Source organism: Neomonachus schauinslandi, chromosome 9 (genome assembly GCF_002201575.2).
Source record: "Neomonachus schauinslandi chromosome 9, ASM220157v2, whole genome shotgun sequence".
NCBI lineage: Eukaryota > Metazoa > Chordata > Mammalia > Carnivora > Phocidae > Neomonachus > Neomonachus schauinslandi.
The window spans coordinates 81,247,804-81,264,162 of NC_058411.1; the positions used below are offsets into that span (position 1 = coordinate 81,247,804).

Genomic DNA, 16,359 nt, shown 5'->3' on the forward strand with positions numbered 1-16,359 from the left:
TATCTCCATTTATTCCTAATACTAACTGTATCTTATAGCTCAGTTTCCTCTGGATAAACTCTCCCACTTTTACAACTTTATTCAATACTGATTTCTTGGAAATCTTGGAAAACTCCATTTTTCTTTCAAATTTTATGGTTCCTTCAGAGTCCCACCTTCTGATGCTGCTTCTGTGATACCTCCTTTTGACTTATCAAAGCTTTTACTATCCATTCTTGGCAATTATAATATACTATCCTACTTTGTATTGTTAGTTAATTTTCCCTTTGTGTACTTTGTCTTTCTTATTAGAGTATAAATTCCATTGTGTCAGGAACTATTTTATAGTTCTTTGTATCAAATGTAACCCTTTCTACAGTTTTTATTGATGAAACATTTATCTAAATTGTGGTTTATTACTCAGTACTTCCTATCATTTACTGAATGCTTATTATGTCTAAACACTTTATACTAAGCGTAATCAACCTAATAAGATAGGTGCTACAGTAGTCCTGCCTGATCTGTGATTTCACTTTCCTCAGTTTCACTTACCTGCTGTCAACTGTGGCCCGGGAGCAGATGATCGATCCTCCTTATGACATTTTGTCAGGAGGTCAGTAGTAGTCTAACACTACATTAGAATGCCTACATCATTCACCTCACTTCATCTCATTGTGTAGGCATTTTATCATCTCACATCATCACAAGAAGAAGATGAAAGATGAGTACAGTACAAGATAGTTTGAGAGAGAGAGACCACATTCACATAACTCTTATTATAGTATATTGTTACAGTTGTTCTATTTTGTTATTGTTGTTAATCCCTTACTCTGACTAATATTTAAGTTGAAGTTTCTCATAGATACGTATGTACAGGAATAAAACATAGTATATATAAGTTTCAGAAGTATCCTCAATTTCAGGCATCCATTGGAGGTCTTGGAAACTATCCCCCTGCAGATAAAGGGAGGCTTTCTTTATTATTATCCCCATTTTACAGATGAGAAGACTGAAAATAGAATTTAAACTACTTGTCTAATGTCACTCTGCTAGTGATTAGTAGAGCTGCTAATTTGAACCTAGGGAGTCTTGTTCCAGAGCCTTAAACTGCTGTGTAATTCTGTTTTTCTATATGTTATTTTGGAATTTGTTTATCTAATTTCCCCATGTTTTGTCCTTCCTGTTATATTATCAGGCAGTATCTTGATTATTTCTATGTTTCTTCCTGTTTAATAAATCCTCAAACTCCAGTGCAGTTATTTGGATCAATATTAAACACTTAAAAAATGAATAAAAATGAAGGTGACACTTGTTTATTTGGCTATTATCCCCATTGCTAATGCTAACATTTTTCTGTTTAAATTTCAGGGCATTTGAATCTGAAATTCGATTTTACACTGGAAATGACCCTCTGGATGTTTGGGATAGGTGGGTCTTTTTTCATTTAACAAGGGCACTAGAAACTTAACAGATGAGTCCTTATGGCCATGCTTCTCAAATTAGGGTGTACAGAGCAATGTCAGAGTACAAAGTGGTATCTTGGGGACACAGAGAGACAGATTAATCACAGTGTTTCTTTCTGAGGTGTTCACGACTGAAGAAATTTCAAATGTGTGGCATGCACCTGAGAACTACACCCTTTTATCTCCAAACCCATTATTTCCCAGAGGCACATGTTAGCAATATTTGGAAAAGTTTGAGGGATATAGGTTTAGGACATGAGGGCCTCTCTAAATAAACATACTTTCAAATTAGATATTTCTGCTTAAGAAAGTCAAGAATGGGTCTTGGTGCAAGAATAAAAGTACACATTAAACTTTAAAATTATTCTTTTGTGGCACCTGTGTAGCTCAGTTGGCTAAGAATCTGCCTTCGGCTCAGGTCATGATCCCAGGGAGTCCTAGGATCGAGTCCCGCAGCGGGCTCCCTGCTCAGGGGGAAGTCTGCTTCTCCCTCTCCCCCTGCTCCTTCTCTTGCTCCCTCTCTCTCTCAAGTAAAATCTTTAAAAGTAAATAAGTGAGTAAATAAATAAATAAAATTATTCTTTCCCTTTCCATTCAGGTATATTAATTGGACAGAGCAGAACTATCCTCAGGGGGGGAAAGAGAGTAATATGTCAACATTATTAGAAAGAGCTGTTGAAGCACTACAAGGAGAAAAACGATACTATAATGATCCCCGATTTCTTAGTCTCTGGCTTAAATTGGTAAGTCTTTCTTAAGTGCTGTTTGAATGTAAAATATTAAGCCAGGAGATTTTCTCTAGAGCTTTCTGGTACACACCAAAAAAATGGCAAAACCTGAGCCATTTAGTAGGTACTAAACATTTAATACATGCTCGATATTTGTTAAATTAGTTCTACTTAAAGATGGATTTTAATGTTAAGGTTTTTTTAAACCCCTTTAAAAGTGATCATAAGGCCTGTATACCTCCTCATGAGAGTGGAGTATTTATTTCAAATATAATTGGGCCATGCAACTGTACTGGGGGAGGCCGTGTAGGAGCCAACACATGGCAGTAGTATGATTGTGAAAAAGTTTTTGTAGGTGATTCTGGTATCCCTTTGTCCCCTTTCAGAGAGTCAACACCATGAAAAGGTAATGTTTTTTATGTAGTATATTGCTACATCCAAAAATACCTGCCTGACCACTTTATACTGTCTCATTTGACATGTAGTTCTTTTATTTCTAGAACACTCTTGAGGATTTTTTTATGAAAACATCTTCAAATAAGATAATGACCAGAATTTCTTAGATACTAATTTCATTGCCTTTATCCTAAAAGAGATTAGAAAAAGTAAGTGATAAATATTTAGAATAGAATGTTAGATAATAGAAAATTAGATAATGGATAACTAGATACTTATAAAAATAAATTATTTTTATTAAAAATAAAAAATGAACTATAAAAATAGATAATTATATAATAGAATTCTAAATAATAGAATATTTACAACAACCATTGTAATATGATAAAATACTGACATTTGAAATTGATAAAATTTCTGGCTAAAATATATCTCTTGAGGAGAGCTTATCTTAAACCTCAAATATCACTAAAAAAGGAAATTAGGTGAGTCCTGAAGGCATAAGCTATCTTGGTTTCCATAGGACATTTGACATATGTTGGCATCATTATTAACAAGTTGGAGAAATTATCTGTAGGGTATTAGTGACAGGAGTCTGTGACAAAGGATGGTACCCAAAGCATGTTGTTAGCATGGAGACTATGGTCCCTGGTAGCTTACTAATGGATTTTGTTCTTCATTCCATCCGACATAATATTCTTATCCTAAATAACATTCTTATATGTGATTTACTAAAAGTTTGGACTAGATAAATCTCTAAAGTAATTCTTTATCCCAGAATTCTATGATTATATTTAGTTGGAGCTATTAAAAGTAACAGTTGGAATAATTTTTCTGTTCATAAATGCTAACCTGGTGCTGGTACTGAAGAGTAATGATATTATCATAAAATAAAAAGCATAGTCTAGACCAGAGCTACTGAAGAATGGTCTGCAGACTGTTCAAGATAAGTATAAAAGTTCAGAGCAAGCATTTAGAAGTTTTGCTAAGTTTTGTTAACAAATTTGACATTGCCACAACATCCAAACACATCATCATTTTTCTAGTAACTTCTATTTTTATTGTATTTTTTAAAAATACTAGTCAACAATGGGGAAAAAGAATACCAGTCAATAGTGGAATGGAAACTTGAAACACACACCAAAACTAGCCCCTTTCCCACAGGCAATCTGAGAATCGCTGGTCTAGACAACCCTCAGATTCAAATGATCAGCCCTAGTATGATCAGCAATAATCTGAACTTTGTAGATGGTTAACAGGGTGCATACTGAACTATTTTGCTGAGGTTTTTCTCTTTATGGAATGGTCAAGAGGAGTAACAGTTGGGTTCCTCACACTACTTTCTTTGCTTTGCAGAAAAATTTCTCCAGTCTAAGGGTTATTTTTGTAAGGGATAACTACAATCTAGCTAAGGAAAAAATTGTTTTTAGGAAATATCCAGGATTTTTAGTTAAAAGTGTAAAATTGTTTTAGTTGGCTTGTTAGAGGTTACCAAAAAGATTTGTTTAACTTTTGGATATATTAATCTAACCATGTGGTCCTTTTATTTATGTTATTTCTTAAGTAATCTCATTCAGACTCTAGAATAACCTGATATTTATTGGCTGTTTCATGCTGAACCAGAGCTATTTAGAAAGCCATTAACAAGTGCAGTCAATGTTAACCTTTATTTATGTAGTAACAGACATCAAGGACTGGATCTGATACTGATAACATATTCAGAATTAGAACTTTGCTTGAATTGCCATCACATATGGGAAAACATCACTCATTTGGATAAGTGAAAAACTAGTTACTGAATTACTACAGAATTAAACTATAAAATACTAATTGTTTTGTCAAAGATGTAAATGGAGCATTTCATTTATTCAATTTTCTACCAGACCCTGGCTAGGGATTAGGATATAGTGGATAGTAATGTTTTGTGCCTTTGTGGAGCTTACTTTATTGGAAAAGACAGATGTTAAGCATTTAATTGTCACAAAAGAGAAAGCAGGAAAGTATTGAGTTGCATAGGAGGGAATCCATACAAGGAGGACTTAACCTAGGCTAGACAATCAGGAACAGATAGAGATGAGAGAAAATATATCTAGTAAATAAACAGGAGAAAATGTTAGCCTCCTTAGTAGTATAAGAACTAATTAGAACACTGAAATGCAATTTTTATATGAAATTAGAAACTTAAAAATAGGTATTTTCTGTGAAATTAGTATTTGGGAATAACTACTAGCATTTTAAATTTGTACAACCCTCTTAGAAAGCAAGTTGTTACTTTTTAGGGTGCCTGGGTGGCTCAGTTGGTTAGGCGGCTGCCTTCGGCTCAGGTCATGATCCTGGAGTCCTGGGATCGAGTCCCGCCATCGGGCTCCCTGCTCCTCAGGGAGTCTGCTTCCCCCTCTGCTGCTCCCCCTGCTCCCCCTGCTCCCCCTGCTCGTGCTCTCTCTCTCTTTCTCTCTCTGTGTCAAATAAATAAATAGATAAAAATCTTTAAAAAAAAAAAAGCAATTTGTTACTTTTTAACATAGTTCTAGTTCTGAAAATTTATCTTAAGGCAGTAATATGAACATGAAAGGTTGTGTGCATGACGATATTTGTTATAGAATTATATGTAATTGGGCAAAGTAGAAGCTGTATATCCAAAAAATAGGGGAGTGGCTAAATGATGGAAGATTATTGGATGGAACATTATTTATCTAAAAATAATAAAGAATAAGCAGCAGCATGGAAAAATGAACGATGGACGGTTTGATGGACGGTTAAGTAGAATAAAAGCAAATTTTCTTATGATTAAAACTTTATAAAATGATAAAAACCCTTTTGTGCTGTATAAAATGATATATGTTCTTTTTTCCCTCAAGGAAAAAATATATATCAAACTGTTAATAATGTGGGATTTTTATTGACTCATTACCCTATCTTCTTACTACTAGAATTATCTACATTTTATCTGGTCTTATAAGATCCTTCTAAAATACAGATTTGACCATGTCATTCCTTTGCTTATAGCTCTCCCACCCCAACACACATACATTCACTATCAGGTAGGTTTAAAATTAATTGTCTTGACATTTAAGACCTGTCACACCCTTTTTTCCAAGCTCCTATCTTGTCTGCATCTCTATAAACTTTTAGTTTCTGTCTTTGCTTATACCATTTTCTCTGTGTAGAATGCCTTCCTTTCCCATTCTCTACCAGATATAAGTCTATTCCTCCCTCAAGGCCACACTCAAAAACGTCATACCTTCTTGAAGTCTTTCCTTCTCATCCCTTTTTCTTACAAATTAATCTCTTTTGTCTATTTTTTAACTCTCCCCGGTATAGTCCTTATAACATTGTATTATAATAGATAAATATTTTTTCAATGCAGAAACTCCATATAGTAGCTCCAGTGATTACCTGGCACATAAAAGACAGTAAGTGAATAGAAATTGGTTAACTGTTAATGCTTTTAATTTGTTACAGGGACGTTTATGCAATGAGCCTTTGGATATGTACAGTTATTTACACAGCCAAGGGATCGGTGTTTCACTTGCTCAGTTCTATATCTCATGGGCTGAAGAATATGAAGCTAGAGAAAACTTTAAGAAAGCAGATAAGATATTTCAGGAAGGGATTCAACAGAAGGCCGAACCACTGGAACGACTGCAGTCACAGCACCGGTAAACTTCTCGAGCTTGTCTTCACTCTTTAAAACTAATAGATAAAAATAGTTGGTTTTGCATCTGAATAAAATGCTCTCATGGATTGGCAAATTTACTTAGTTACTATTTAATTTTTTATAAGACCAATTTTTATTTAACATTTAGTAAAATCTACTCTTTGGTGTACAATTCTGTAAGTTTTCACAAATGAATAGAGACATGTAACCATTACCATGATCAAGTTTCATCACTCCATAGAATTTCCTTACGCTCTCTCCCTTAGTAGTTTAACACTGACTCTCATTCTCAAAGCCTGGCAACCACTGATCTAGTCTCTAGCCCTGTAGTTTTGCCTTTTCCATGATATCACATAAATGGCATCATACAATGTAGCCTTTTGAGTCTGACTGCTTTCATTTAGCATAATGCATTTCAGTTGTTAAATTGGTTCTACTTTAAAGATGGATTTTATATGTATATTCTCAATACAAGTCTTTTGTCAGGTATGTGACTTATAAATCTTCTCCCAGTTTAACTGTGATCTGTTTGTTCTCTTAGCAGTGTGTTTTATAGAACACAATTTTTAATTTTGAAGAAGTCTAACTTATTTATTTTTTGTGTGAATCATGCTCTTGGTATATCTGAGAGCTCTGTTTAGTGAAAGATTGCAAACATTTTGTTTTCATCTTGAAATTTTTAAAAAAAATTTTTGAGTATAGTTGATACACAACCGTTGCATTAGCTTCAGGTGTATAACATAGTGATTCTACAAGTTGATACATTATGCTGTACTCATTGCAAGTATAGCTATTATCTGTCACCATACAAAGCCCTTATAATATCACTGACTATATTTCTTTTTTTTTTTTTTTTAAAGATTTTATTTATTTATTTGACAGAGAGAGACACAGCGAGAGAGGGAACACAAGCAGGGGGAGCGGGAGAGGGAGAAGCAGGCTTCCCACTGAGCAGGGAGCCCGATGCGGGGCTCGATCCCAGGACCCTGGGATCATGACCTGAGCTGAAGGCAGACGCTTAACCAACTGAGCCACCCAGGCGCCCCCACTGACTATATTTCTTATGCTATACCTTTTATTCCCATGACTTACTCATTCTATAACTGGAAGCCTGTGTCTCCCTCTCCTTTTCACTCATTTTGCCCAGCCCACACACCCCCGTCCCCTCTGGCAACCATCAGTTTGTTCTCTGTATTTATCTTAGTCTGCTTTTTGTTTGTTTATTCCTTTTTTTTTTTTCTTTTAGATTCCACATGAATGAAATCATATGGTATTTTTCTTTCTCAGTCTGACTTATTTCACTTAGCATAATGTACTGTAGGTACATCCATGTTGTCACCAGTGGCACCATCTCATGCTTTTTTATGGCTCCCTAATATTCCATTATATATACATATCTTCCTTATCTATTTGACTATTGATAGACACTTAGGTTGCTTCTATATCTTAGCTATTGTAAATACTGCAATAAACATAGGTGTGCATATATCTTTTTGAATTAGTGTTTTTGTTTTCTTTGGGTAAATACCCAGTAGTAGAATTACTGTATTATATGGTATTTCTATGTTTAATTTTTTCTTAAAGATTTATTTATTTATTTTAGAGAGAGAGAGCACACTAGTAGGGGTAGGGGCAGAGGTAGAGAAATCTTCACTCCCCCCTGAGGGTGGAGCCCGACATGGGCTTAATCCCATGACCTGTGAGATCATGACCTGAAACCAAGAGCTGGACGCCCAACAGATTGAACCACCCAGGTGCCCCAGTCTTGAAGTTTTTATAGTTTTATTTTTTATATTTAGCTCTCTGATCCATTTTCAGTTAATTTTTGTAGAAAGTATTGATCAAAAAAAAAAAAAGTATTGATCAAGGTTCTTTTTTTTTGCATACGAACCCCCATTTGTTCTTGTACCACTTGTTGAAAAGATTTTCTCCATTGAATTGACTTTGCACCTTTGTCAAAAATCATATTTGACATAAAAAAAAAGTATTTGTGTAGGTTTATTTCTGTTATTCTGTTCTTTTGATCTGTGTATCTGTTAATTAGTATACCATGGTATCTAGGTTGCTATACCTTTATAGTAAGTCTAGAAATCGGGTAAATATGAGACCTCCACCTTCGTTCTTCTTTTTAGCCCTTCTGGTTCTTTGACTTTCTGTATAAGTGTTAGAATTAGCTTCCAGAAATTGGATAGCCACATGCAGAAGAATGAAACTGGACCATTTCCTTACACCACACACAAAAATAGACTCAAAATGGTTGAAAGACCTCAATGTGAGACAGGAGTCCATCAAAATCCTAAAGGAGAACACAGGCAGCAACCTCTTCGACCTCAGCCACAGCACCTTCTTCTTAGAAACATCACCAAAGGCAAGGGAAGGAAGGGCAAAAATGAACCATTGGGACTTCATCAAGATAAAAAGCTTTTGCAAAGCAAAGGAAACAGTCAACAAAACCAAAAGACAACCGACAGAATGGGAGAAGATATTTGCAAATGACATATCAGATAAAGGGCTAGTATCCAAAATCTATAAAGAACTTATCAAACTCAACACCTAAAGAACAAAGAATCCAATCAAGAAATGGGCAGAAGACATGAACAGACATTTTTCCAAAGAAGACATCCAAATGGCCAACAGACACATGAAAAAGTGCTCAATATCGCTCGGCATCAGGGAAATCGAAATCAAAACCTCAATGAGATACCACCTCACACCAGTCAGAATGGCTAAAATTAACAAGTCAGGAAACGACAGATGTTGGCGGGGATGTGGAGAAAGGGGAACCCTCCTACACTATTGGTGGGAATGCAAGCTGGTGCAGCCACTCTGGAAAACAGTCTGGAGGTTCCTCAAAAAGTTGAAAATAGAGCTACCATATGATCCAGCAATTGCACTACTGGGTATTTACCCCAAAGATACAAAAGTAGGGATCCGAAAGGGTACGTGCACCCCGATGTTTATAGCAGCAATGTCCACAATAGCCAAACTGTGGAAAGAGCCAAGATGTCCATCGACAGATGACTGAACAAAGAAGATGTGGTATATTTATACAATGGAATATTATGCAGCCATCAAAAGGAATGAGATCTTGCCATTTGCAACGACATGGATGGAACTGGAGGGTATTATGCTGAGCGAAATAAGTCAGAGAAAGACATGTATCATATGACCTCACTGATATGAGGAATTCTTAATCTCAGGGAACAAACTGAGGGTCGCTGGAGTGGGGGGTGGGGTGGAAGGGATGGGGTGACTGGGTGATAGACACTGGGGAGGGTGGAGGGTATGTGCTCTGGTAAGCGCTGTGAATTGTGCAAGACTGTTGAATCTCAGATCTGTACCTCTGAAACAAATAATGCAATATATGTTAAGGAAAAAAAAAAGAAGAAGAAGATAGCAGGAGGGGAAGAATGAAGGGGGGGAAATCGGAGGGGTAGACGGACCATGAGAGACGATGGACTCTGAAAAACAAACTGAGGGTTCTAGAGGGGAGGGGAGTGGGAGGATGGGTTAGCCTGGTGATGGGTATTGAGGAGGGCACGTTCTGCATGGAGCACTGGGTGTTATGCACAAACAATGAATCATGAAACACTACATCTAAAACTAATGATGTAATGTATGGGGATTAACATAACAATAAACAAATTTAAAAAAAAAAAGAATTAGCTTCCAGGATTTTGACTAGTATTTTGCATAAACTTGGTATATTTCTCCATTTATTTAGATCTCTGATTTCTTTGAGTAAGCTTTGGTAGTATTTGTCTTTTGAGGAATTGACTCATTTCATCTATGAGGTTATGAGCATAGAGTTGTTTATAGTATTTATTTTCCTATTGATGTTTGTAGGTTATATAGTGATCTCCCCTCTTTCATTCCTGATATTGGTAATTTGTGTCTTCTCTTTTTACCTCAGTCTGGCTAGAAGTTTATCGATTTTATTGATCTTTTTAGAGAACCGGCTTTTGGTTTCATTGCTTTTTCTTGATTGTTTTTTTCCTTCTTATTTTTATTAATTTCTGCTTTTTATTATTTCCTTCTTTGTGCTTGCTTTGAGTTTAACTTGCTCTTTTTCTGGTTTAAGATGATAGCCCATTTCACTAATTCTAGATCTTCTTATCTAATATAAAACTTTCTAAACACTGCTTTAGCTATCTTCCACAAATTCTGACATAATACTGTATTTTTCATTTTCATTCAGAACAACATTTTTAAATTTCCCATATGTTGTCCCTTTGACTCATGGGTTATTTAGAAGTATATTAATTTAATTGGGAAATGTTTAGAGATTTTTCAGATGTCTCTGTGTTACTGATTTCTAGTTTAATTCCATTATGGTCAGAGAACATAATTTGTATGGTTTCAGTTTTTTTTAATTTATTAAGTTTTGTTTTATGGCCCAGAATATGGTCTGTCGTTGGTGAATATTCCATGGACACTTGAAAAATATGTGTTTTCTGCTGTGTAGGGGTGGAATGTTTTTTATATGTTACGTAGGTCAAGTTGATAGGTAGTCTGTTCTGGTCTTCTGTTTCCTTGCTGATTTTCTATCTACTTGTTCTATCAGTTACTGAGAGAGGAATTTTGAAGTCCCTTTTATTATGACTTTGTCTCTTTTTCCCTAAGTCCCATTTGTTTTGCTTTATATATTTTGAAGTTCTGAAGCATACACATTTAGAATTGACCCCTTTGTCATTATATAATGTCTCTCTTTATCCCTGGTCATACACATTCTGAAGTCTCCTTGGTCTGCTACTAGTGCAGCCACTCTGGCGTCCTTTTGTTTATATGCTATATCTTTTTCCTTCCCTTTTTTTTTTTTTTTTTTTTAAAGATTTTATTTATTTGACAGAGAGAGACACAGCGAGAGAGGGAACACAAGCAGGGGGAGTGGGAGAGGGAGAAGCAGGCTTCCCACCGAGCAGGGAGCCCGATGCGGGGCTCGATCCCAGGACCCTGGGATCATGACCTGAGCCGAAGGCAGACGCTTAACGACTGAGCCACCCAGGCGCCCCCCCCCTTTTTTTTTTAACAGTTTTAGAGTTGTGTGACCATCACCACTATCTAATTTTAGAACATATTTAACACCCCAAAATGAAGCCCATACTCATTAGCACTCACTCCCCATTCCCTCTCACCCACTTCCAGGCAACCGGTTATCTGCTTTCTCTTTCTAGATTTGCCTATTCTGGGCTTTGCACATAGATGGAATCCTATGTTATGTGGTCTGTTGTGACTGGCTTCTTTCACTTAGCATACTGTTTGGAAGGTTCATCATAGTATATTCATCACTGATGAACATAGTTGTGTCGTATATTAGTATTTCATTCCCTTCTATTGCTCAGTAATAACCCATTCAGTGACTATGCCACATTTTGCTTATCCATTCATGCAATAATGAACATTTAGGTTGTTTCCATTTTTTGGCTCTTGTGAAATAATGCTGCTGCAAACATTCATGATGCAGGCTTTTGTATGGATTTTCTTTCATTGTTATTCCATGTCTTCATATTTAAAGTGGGTTTTTCATCACAGCAAATAGTTGGGTCTTGTTTTTTCCTCAGCTCTCACAGTATCTTTTTAAATGGTGTATTTAGAACATTTACTTTAATTATTAATTGTATTGGATTTAGATCTATTATTTTCTTATTTGTTCTCAATTTGTTCTCTATCTTTTGTTCCTCTGTTGCCTCTTTCCTGCCTTCTTTTGGATTGTGTGAATATTTTTTAATATTTCATTTTAATTTATTTTATTGGCTTTTTTTTGTCTGTTACTATTTCTTTTAGTGGTTGTCTAGGGTATATTATAAATAGACCTGACCTTTCATGGTCTACTTAGGGTTGATATTTTACCACTTCAAGTAAAAAAATAAAGAAGCTTTATAACCATATAGGTCCCTTGATCTTCCCTACTTTTTTGGTATACTTGTCATATGTATTACATCTACATACATTGGAAACCCCACCAGACAATGTTATAATTTTTGTTTTCAACAGCCTTAATATATTTAAAGAACTTTGGAGGAAAATGGTCTTTTGTATTTATCATTTTTGTTCTTCCTTCATTCCTGAAGTCCCAAGTTCTCCTCTAGTATAATTTCCCTTTAGCCTGAAGAGGTTTGTTTAGACATTCATTTAGAGTGAGCCTATGGCTAATAAATTTCCTTAGTTTTTCTTCATCTGAGAATGATTTCATTTCATCCTCATTCCTGAAGGATATTTTCACTGGATGTAGAATTCTGGGTCAACAGTTCTTTTCTTTTTTCTCTTTTTAAATTTAATTTATTTATTTGAGAGAGAGAGAGAGCATGAGCAGTGGGGAGGGGCAGAGGGCAAGGGAGAAGAGCAGACTCCCCGCTGAGCAGAGAGCCGGAAGCAGGGCTCCATCCCAGGACTCTGGGATCATGACCTGAGATGAAGGCAGACGCTTAATGACTGAGCCACCCAGACACCCCTCAATAGTTCTTTAATTTCGATGCTTTAAAAATGTTGTTGCACTGTCTTCTGGACTCCATGATTTCTGATGAGAATGGTTCCTTCTCTATATGTAATATGTTGATTTTCTCTGGGTGCATTTAAGATTTTTCTCTTTTCTTTTTTTAAGATGTTATTTATTTGACAGAGAAAGAGAGCGTGCGCACAAGCCAGGGGTGGGGGTTGTAGAGGGAGAAGCAGACTTCCCGCTGAGCAGGGAGCCTGATGCGGGACTCGATCCCAGGACCCTGGGATCATGACCTGAGCCGAAGGTAGACACTTTTTTTTTTTTTTTTAAGATTTTATTTATTTATTTGACAGAGAGAGAGAGAAAGTGAGAGAGCACAAGCAAGGGGAGAGGGAGAGGGAGAAGCAGGCTTCCCGCTGAGCAAGGAGCCCAATGCAAGACTCGATCCCAGGACCCTGGGATCATGACCTGAGCTGAGGCAGACGCTTAACCGACTGAGCCACCCAGGAGCCCCTGTTTTTGTTTTTAATTTTTTAACCTTTCTTTTTTCTGTTCTTCAGAATGGCTAATTTTTGTTGATTGGTCCTCAAGTTCATTTACTCTTTCCTTAGCCATCTCCATTCTGATATTGAGTTCATCCAGTGAATTTTTTATTTCAGATAATGTGTTTTTCAGGTCTAAATTTTCCATTTGATTCTTTTTTATAGTGTTTGTGTCTCTGCTGAGAACTTCTGTCTTTCTATTTATTTCAGATATTTTTACCTTTATCTCTCAGAACGTCGTTATAATAGCTGCTTTTAAATTTCTGTCTGGAAATTCCCAACACCTAGGTCATCTTGATTTTGATTGATTGCCTTTTTCTTTGAGAATTGGTCACATTTTCCTGGTTCTTTGTCTGTCAGGTCATTTTGGATTATATCCTGGACATTTATCCTGTTACTATGTTATTAGACTCTGAGTCCTATTGGTTGATTTTCTCTGGGGAATGTTGATATTTTTGTCTTAGGAGGCAACCAACCCTCAGATATCACAAGTTCTTTCTCTGATGGATAGTGGTTCCATTGACAGTTCAATTTTCAAGACATTTGGGTCTATCCCACATGTAGGCTGCTCAGGGGTTAGTCTAGGACTTGCGCAATGGTTTATATCATAGTTCACTTCTCAAAGCCTTTTTTGTGCTACTTTGGGCCTGCCTTCTGCATGCATAGCTCAGGAGTGAGTCCAGGGCTTGTGCCAATTCATGTAGAGAATTAGGAGATCCCCCTTCTTCAGCTCGTCCTCTCTAGTACCTCTCCCACATTCGTTGGCCCTCAGAGTCCCCTTTTCCCAGTACTCTGGACAGAAAGATGAGGTTTTAGCTTCCCACACCATCGTTGCAACAATTTTAAACCACAAGAGAAAAGAGAAGAAGAAAAAAAAAAAAAACAGGAAACAACCCTGTGTGGTTTGTTTCTTCAAGTTTGACTCCTCTCTACAGTCCACTTGCTTTTGTTTACTTTTCAGAGGCCTCAGTTGCTTTTTTTGTATTTTGTTTAGAATTTTTAATTCTACCCAGTGAGAGAGAGGCTATCACGGGCTTATTCCGTCTTGGCCAGCACTTGCAGTTTATTCTGGTTTTTTACCCTTTTGATAATACGTAAAGGTTTGACAGCAGCACAGGAAGTTAAATCTTCAAACTTCTGCCAGCTGTGCTAAAGTAAAATGACATGTGGGATACAACTTCATTTCATATGGTTTGGGAAAAAATGGTATGGAGCTGAGCAATGTGCCTAGTGAGAGCAAGAGACATAGACAGTGATAAAAGAGATGTGGCAAGACATTGACAGTTATGAATCTAGGTGAAGAGTATATGGGTGCTCATTTACTCTTCCAACTATTTTGTAAGTTTAAAAAGTTGATGGGAAACTCCGGCCTTAATAAATTCTTTAATCTTAGTCACCCTGATCTGATCCTCAGATCAGCCTAATGGTGCTCTTCAGAGTATGCTAATTGGTTGAACGTGGACATTTAAAGGGGAAGTTAAATCATCCTATTCCAAACTTTCTCTGATTTCAAGGTAGCTTTCTTTATTCCTGAGAGAATAAACACTTTCTTTGGGCTGTTTCTCTATATTTCTTCTCCCTTGTTTAATACATTAGAAATTTTGATTCTGGTGAGTAGTGTTCATCTCCCCCAAAAGTTAATTGTCCATTCTCTTACTTTTAGACAATTCCAAGCTCGAGTGTCTCGGCAAACTGTTTTGGCACTTGAGAAAGAAGAGGAGGAGGAAGTTTTTGGATCTTCTGTACCACAACGAAGCACACTGGCTGAACTAAAAAGCAAAGGAAAAAAGACAGCAAGAGCTCCAATCAGCCGTGTAGGAGGTGCTCTTAAGGGTAAGTTTGTTAAGTGTTATTATGGGAAGCTCTTAGTCTCGGGTGGTAGGCAAATTATGTAAAGAGATAATGTATAAATATATATGTGGACGCTGTCCTAGTTTTCTGAATACTAGGTAGCAAAAAGAAGGAAGTCTTCAGAGAGCTGAGATTACAGTATGCAGTAAAAGCAAAACATGTCAGCAATTTTGTGTCTTAATTAAGAAAAACCTAATATATAGGAAGCATCAAGAGTTTCTGAGTTTGAATTGTTAGTCGAAAGAAGAATGCAATAATATAGCCAGTATTGTCAAAGTGAAGCTTACATGTACCAGAGCCTCAGAGAATGTATTAACGTGGTCTTCAGGTTTTTGGGGCCAGAAATTGGACTCTCTTTGTATACCTAAAGATGATCACTAATAAGCTTTCTTTCTTTCTTTTTTTTTTTTTTTTTTAATTAACTATGTTCAGGGAAGTTTTAGATTCACAGCAAAATTGAGTAGAAAGTACAGAGAGCAGTAAGCTTTTACTAACTACATTTATAGCAGTTAGATGGATAGACCAGAATTTTAAAAACTCTCTTATTCCTTTTACGGTATCAACTTACCAGTATTCAAAATATTACTTGTAGATCCTAGAATTAGGGTATAGGGAGTATATAGACCTAAAGAATATTTCATCCAGGGGCGCCTGGGTGGCTCAGTCTAAGCGTCTGCCTTCAGCTCAGGTCATGATCCCAGGGTCCTGGGATCGAGCCCCGCATCAGGCTCCCTGCTCAGCGGGAAGCCTGCTTCTCCCTCTCCCACTACCCCCTGCTTGTGTTCCTCTCTCGCTGTGTCTCTCTGTGTCAAATAAATAAATAAAATCTTTAAAAAAAAAAAAAAGAGTATTTTATCCAGATCATAATGAAGCTTGATTGTAATAAGGAGCCCCACAACAGAGAACACCCCTAATAAATGGGCTAATTTGTCTTCTCTAGATACAGCACATTTCAGCTGATTTCCATTGAGAGAAAAATTTTAAATTGACAAATGAGGATTTAGGTTAGGGTAGTCTCTGAGAAAACTAGATAGTGTTAGAATGATGATTGAAGGAAGATGTAGAATTTTTTTTTTTAAGATTTTATTTATTTATTTGTCAGAGAGAGAGAGAGTGATCAGCTTCCTGCTGAGCAAGGAGCCCAATGTGGGACTCAAACCCAGGACCCTGGGATCATGACCTGAGCCAAAGGCAGACGTTTAACCATCTGAACCACCCAGGCATCCCAAGTTTTTTTTAACATATCTATAAATAAAAGACTGGAGGTGAGGTAAAGGAGGGAGAGTATAAGTAACAAACAGAA

General features: G+C 36.5%; 1 protein-coding gene across 1 annotated transcript in view; it reads left to right on the forward strand.

Annotated features, from left to right (window-relative positions):
• BUB1B (BUB1 mitotic checkpoint serine/threonine kinase B) overlaps positions 1-16,359 on the forward strand; it is a 50,606-nt gene that overhangs the window by 7,361 nt on the left and 26,886 nt on the right. The window contains exons 3-6 of the mRNA XM_044917969.1: positions 1,348-1,407; positions 2,041-2,185; positions 6,029-6,225; positions 14,869-15,038. Of these exons, the coding sequence (XP_044773904.1) occupies positions 1,348-1,407; positions 2,041-2,185; positions 6,029-6,225; positions 14,869-15,038 (572 nt within the window). The remainder of the gene's footprint in view (positions 1-1,347; positions 1,408-2,040; positions 2,186-6,028; positions 6,226-14,868; positions 15,039-16,359) is intronic.